At 43.2% G+C, this 6,000-nt stretch overlaps 1 protein-coding gene across 1 annotated transcript in view; it reads left to right on the forward strand.

Annotated features, from left to right (window-relative positions):
• Positions 1–5,295, forward strand: part of crkl (v-crk avian sarcoma virus CT10 oncogene homolog-like) — a 51,629-nt gene extending 46,334 nt beyond the window's left edge. Inside the window, exon 2 of the mRNA XM_072587043.1 lies at positions 7–5,295. Within this exon, the coding sequence (XP_072443144.1) occupies positions 7–141 (135 nt within the window). The 3' untranslated portion in view covers positions 142–5,295. The remainder of the gene's footprint in view (positions 1–6) is intronic.
• The last annotated feature ends 705 nt before the right edge of the window (positions 5,296–6,000 follow it).

Raw genomic sequence — 6,000 nt, forward strand, 5'->3', positions numbered from 1 at the left:
CTGCAGGTTGGTGACCTTGTGAAAGTGACCAGGATGAATATCAGCGGCCAGTGGGAGGGTGAGGTGAATGGACGGCAAGGACTCTTCCCTTTCACTCACGTCCAGATCTTCGATCCCCAGAACCCCGAAGAGAATGAGTGACCCAGAGATCCGGGTACGAGTGGTCACCTCCATCTGCCTGTTCATCGCACACGGTATCAGCATCACATCCGGTGCATCGCTTCCAGACTAATGGGGAAACCATCACTTTGCCATGGAACCGCGATTGGATTTTTGAGTATCTGCTTACCTGCTGGATTTTAATGTTTCTGTCTGAGCTCTTCCCACGTACCATTAAAGCTACATGATTACTAATAATAAATGGAGAAAAGGACGGGAGAGAGAGAGAGACAGTCTTGATCTCAGTGCTGCAATAATTAATGCTTCAGTAAACATTTGAAGCCAACTGGGATAACTGAGCAAATACTTGGATGCAGCCCTCACATCTGATGGATATTCCTGCTGCCTATGACAGGCATGTAAACGCGGTGATCCCTTGCCGATGTATTAATTGTGGTATTTAGGGATGCTTCTGGGACTAGATGCATCTAGCCTCAGCCATTATCTTGAGTGCTTACTTAATGTAAAGGAGCTGAGTGAATAACTGAGGCATCAGACTCAAAAGAATGATTTGAAATGGTTCAAGTTGCAGCCTATACATGTTAGTCTGTGGTACCATTTCCAGTATGGAGAGGAGTCCGTTTTCTTTGGATACAATCAGATAGATAGCTGTAGAAAACAATCATGAATAAGTCACTTTTACAGTTTTGTAACACCTGTAAAAATTGAGCTTTGAAAGAGGAAACACTCTGGGAAAACAGGAACAGAATTGTCGATGCTTGGCAATCCACTAAGATTGCTAGTTGTAGCCTGAGTGAGGCAAAGGATAAATTGGTAATTCAGGCCTTAAGAGCTGGGCTGGGCTGTGGGGGCAGGTAATCTGCAAAATGACTGGCTTGTGATTGAGCAAGGCACAACCTTCTCGTATCTACATATGGAGGTAGTAGGTTCAGTTTTAGTGAATGACCTTCAGAACATTGAGAATGATTCAGACATCTGGCTAATGGGCAGAACATATTCAAATGGGGATATTAGTGCCTTTTTCTTCTGGAACCAGTTTCTGAAAACAGTTTCTCAATCTACTTTTCTGTAAAAATGCTTAATATTGGACAGCTGCCTTTGGTTGACTCCTGCACAGTCTGTCAGACCTCTGCCAGTGTCCAGCTTAAGTCATCAAATGCAGGTGGCTAAAGGGATCTGGGAGGAGCTGTAGTTGGAGTGTGTTTTACAGATTGGAGAATCATTTCACCTCATACTCACCTGATTGGATGGTTTCTTGCACACATGTATACTTGAGTTTGTTTTTGCACCCATTCTTTTTCACACTTCTGCCTGTGTTTTATTTCTCTCTCGCTTGCCCATCCATATTGTGCCCCCCTCCCCAAATCCCCATGGCTAGTTCATGACTTTTTTCTTTCTCTTACTCACCACCTCTTCCTCCCTACCAGCGCCTTTCCCTCCTAGACCAAACTGTGCCTTTCTCTCATGTCTGGTGGCAATACACTATCTCCTTTGTTTCCTTTCCTTCTCCCCTTCATTTACCAGCCCTTTCTCTCCCTACATTTTTCCCCCTTCTGTCTTCTCTTCACTTCTCTCCACATCAGCCACTCTTCCACCTGTAGCGGCTCCCTTCCACCCCATGACCATCTCACTTGCCCCCATTCCCTCCTTCCCCCTCCCTCCTACTCCCACCCCCTTGCTTCCCTCTCCCTTGTCTCCTCCCCCCCCCCCCCTTGTCTGTGTCCCCTTCTCTCTCTCCTCCACCTTATCCATGTCCCCTTCTCTGCCCTCTCCTTGTCTGTGTCCCCCTTCTCTCTACTCCACCTTATCTATGTCCTCTTCTCTGCTCTCTCCTTGTCTGTGCCCCACATTCACATCCACATCCACCCCTTCCTCTCTTTTGCTTGTTGAAGCATTTTTCTTTTGCATTGCATACTGGGAGTAAGGACATGCCCCTTCTTCAAATGACTCTTTACCAAAAGACTCCAAGGTAATCTGTTGAAATGGGCTTCCCTTTTATTGTGTAGTATTCATCTGAAACCATTCACGCCTTATATATTAGAATACCTGTGCCCTAGCTGCTTTACTTAATAACCCAGGGGAAATGATTGTCGCCTGCAGTGCAACACTAAAGTTATTCACTGCTGACAGCTATTGGCCCACTGAGTTGATTATGGGGAATGCACTCACTTTGCATTATTGGGCCCAACCCTTTGCTGCTGTGAAAGTGGCCACACAAATGATACCTGTGGAATAACTGTACCTAAATTGCTTTGAAAGACTGAAACTTACATGATTATGGAGCACCATTGCTATGCTCTGAGCTGTGGGTAGGTGGGAGTTTCTATCTTTTGCTGCTCTGTTGCTGAACTCTGTATATCACCACTGCAATATTAGCAGGTGGGCATGGAGTAGCTGCCAGGAATAGATCATTGGAGTTTTTCCCTAGTTGGAAAACTAGTAACTGGATTTTATGCAGTCATTTTGTGTATACAACAAAGCCCCACAAGAGCTTTTTCTCTCCTCCGACTCACTGCTTAGGAGCTGCACCTTCCAAGACTTAACGATTGGCAAGTATGTGTTACTGTAACTGATTAGCAGTGTTCATTTTGCATTGTTTTTGCAGTACACCATAGGTACTGGTTATTGAAACAAAACATTGGAACTCTACACCTTCCTGAAGCTCACTGCATCTTAACAATGAGGAAATTGCCTGGTGAAATAGGGTTGGGGGAGAGAGAGAGAGAGAGGGAGAGGGAGGAAGGGAAGAAGCAGACATGCGTCCTGAGGTCAGTTCACCATTGAACCAAAGTATGCATCTAGTGCCTAAAATCAAAAGTGCCCATTGTAATGAGCAGGGCAGGTTGAGATGGATAGATATTGCTGTCCTGGTTACTTTTCAGAGGTGGTTTTTAGTATTTGTGTTTTCAGTATGTTTGGAGCTAACACTTCCATTTGCCTTCCTTTCCACATCTTCCTTGCTGAGGTCTTCAGTTAACTGAATCGATCCAGGGTTGTGGGAATAATTGTGATACCACAGTATTGATGCAAAGGTTTTTATTCAAGAATCTTTAAATATGCCTCAGTTTTATGACTCAGTAATGCAACTAGGTTTGTGTTCCTGTTCCACTCTCTGTTTCTTTGTCAAACCACTATAGCTCCTTTGGCCTGCTTGCCAAGCTGTTACACTGGACTCCTAAAAATTGTCTGGTTACCAGAAATGCCTTGTGAGAATGAACGATGCCCTACGTTTCCTTTCCCTCCCCTTTACCCTTTGATTCAGTTCCAGTTTGTGAGTGTTTCCCCTTTCAGGTTATTAGTACCTGGCCTGCTTCTCTTCCTCCTTTAGCTTATCAGCTTCCATAATATTGTAACCAGGCTCGTGCACTACAGGAAGAAAATAAACACATGTCTGTGCCTCTTGTAAACGTTGCGCAGTGAGACAAGCGATGAATCGTACTGTGAAGGGTGAGCGTGTACTCAGCCTGCATCACTTGCCTGCCTTCCCACTGCATTTGTTGCCAATAAAATATTGTTTACAACACAGCAAATTCACGGCAGGTTTTTAATATTTGCTAATAGCTTAAGAAAACGATTGAAATATTTGTCTGTGACTTCCTCGCATGCTAGTCTCTTTTATTTTTGTAGCAAGCTTTGTGCTGCCTGTTCTGGGAGAATAATTAATGCATTTTGTTTAACATTCTGGGAATGGGAGCTTCTTGCCTGTGTACAGTACAGATCATGTCTAACACTTTATTGAATAAATCCAGTGTTTGGAAATGCAAGTGTCGAGAAGTGTAAAGTAATCACAAGCTGCAGCTCTCTCTAAAATGTCATAGGGTGCATGGTTTGTGTTTCAGAACTGAACAGTATTATATCGTTTGCAGGTTTCACAAAGGGGTTATGTCTATTCACTTGGTTTTTACTTTTGATCAAATGTAGAAATGCTCCCTTGTTGAAGCTACTGTTTGGATAATGGATTGTACAGAGTGAATAAAATTGGCAATAATTCAACCCCTCCGAGTGAATGGAGAATCCAGGATCTGTGTGATATGCCCCAATACTATTGGAGTTGTGTGAATTAGGGCAGGGCTTCTGGTGGACTCGGTGGAAAAGTTCATGATTCAAACGGTAATTGGAAGGCTGCATCCACCATCTAATCTGGTTAAGTTAAAAAGGGAACACTGATCTAAAGAGCCCAATTTAAAATACTCCGCTTACTTTATCTCCGTCTATCTCTAAGCCATGTTGTAGAATGCAGTGATGAAAATTAATTACTATTGCACAATTGATATTGAGTGTTGCCGATGAACCCCTTAAAACCACAAGCTGCTCAAACCTCTTATCTGTTCTTGCCGTGGCAGATTTTACCTTGTTTGTGGCATTATGTTCAATAGCAATTTGACTCATTGCTGAAATGGTCGTGGTAAAACCGAGCTAATTTTAGCTCTGCCTCTGCTCTGCAGAGCTGTGGGCAAACTCGCTTTTGCTTTTGAGCTGCACGGTACTGGCCACTGCCTTGGAAATGCCTGCCATTTGTTGTTTCAAGTGGCAAGAGCCTTCAACCCCTCTGTTCTGTGGTGCTGCAAGCCTGGTGAGGGGAGGTGAGCATTTATGGCACTTTTCAAAAATAATTCAGAAGCAGCAACGGTAATCAATCTATCATGTGTGTATTGGATGTGTGTTTAAGGAGAGCACTTTGTTTGTATGGAGCTGAAAGGAGACCACTTGGTCTATTTATTTGGCTTGTGTGAGAGCAGGTGGAAGTTGTCTTGCAGCTCAGAGAATGGACGGTGTTTAGAGGGTACAAGGCAATGGCAGGGACAGATCTGGTGCTTTATAGTGCAAGTGGTTTAAACACTGCTCTGCCTGGCTGAATAGTAACAGACTCAACTGCCTGTGGTTAGCTTTTCGTACATCACTTTAAGATTGCCTGCTGTGTCTTGGAAAGCACATCTAACATCTCCCACTTGAACCTCAACACCTTGTATCTGTTCAGTTATGATTTGCATTTTCTGTTCCCACCCCATCCTGTCCCTGATATTTTTGGTCACATTTGAACATATATTTTTGGGTGTTTAAAAATTGATGCTGAACCTGAAATGAATGCTAATGGTTTGAAATGGCATTGGGGCTGTTTTGTCTAAACATGTTATAATAAAGTGGGAATTAACTCTTAGTTTATAACCATCTGAATTTGTTCCAATTTATGATACTACACTTTCTTCCAGAAGGTATATAACCGGGGTTACTTTTAACGCAGTGTCTTAAAGGAGCTCTGAATGTGGCTTTCCATTCAAGAAAGACTCCCAGATTTTAATATGATTGTTGGGAGAAGGGATTGAGTCACAAAGCAACAACAGATCATAGACAGGGTCATTGGCTCTGCTTTGGTTTTCACAATTGGTTGAGCTGGGAGAGAGCAAACACACTTATTGAAGCAAGGGAATGGACAATAGCCAGGGCATCTACATAAACTACAATTTTGGCCTTTTCCTGAGAGAAGTAAATGGGAGAGGAAGAAAACTAATGAACTGGTAATCTGCAGTCAGGTCGGTGATCAGAGCTGACACCACCTAATTCAGCAGGTCACTTATACTGAACCATCCCAAGTGTGCAGTTCTTGTCCCTCAGTGTTGTGAACATCAATTTAAACTGCGTTAATGTTGGAGCTAAGGTTTTGATCATGTTTTCATCCAGAAAAAATGCCCTGCTTCCAACACACAGGCATTGTGTCTTGGAGAACTTGGTGAGATTTAACAGCAGCTGTAGTGATTGTGTTCAGATTCTCAGATGTATGTTGTTGTCCCATTGCCATCCTCTGTATTAGTCTGGTCAATTAATTTGGTCCTGGTGTTTAACACTGGCAAGCAAATATCTAGTTAAAGAGGTTGCATGTAA

Source organism: Chiloscyllium punctatum, chromosome 17 (assembly GCF_047496795.1).
Source record: "Chiloscyllium punctatum isolate Juve2018m chromosome 17, sChiPun1.3, whole genome shotgun sequence".
Taxonomy (NCBI): domain Eukaryota; kingdom Metazoa; phylum Chordata; class Chondrichthyes; order Orectolobiformes; family Hemiscylliidae; genus Chiloscyllium; species Chiloscyllium punctatum.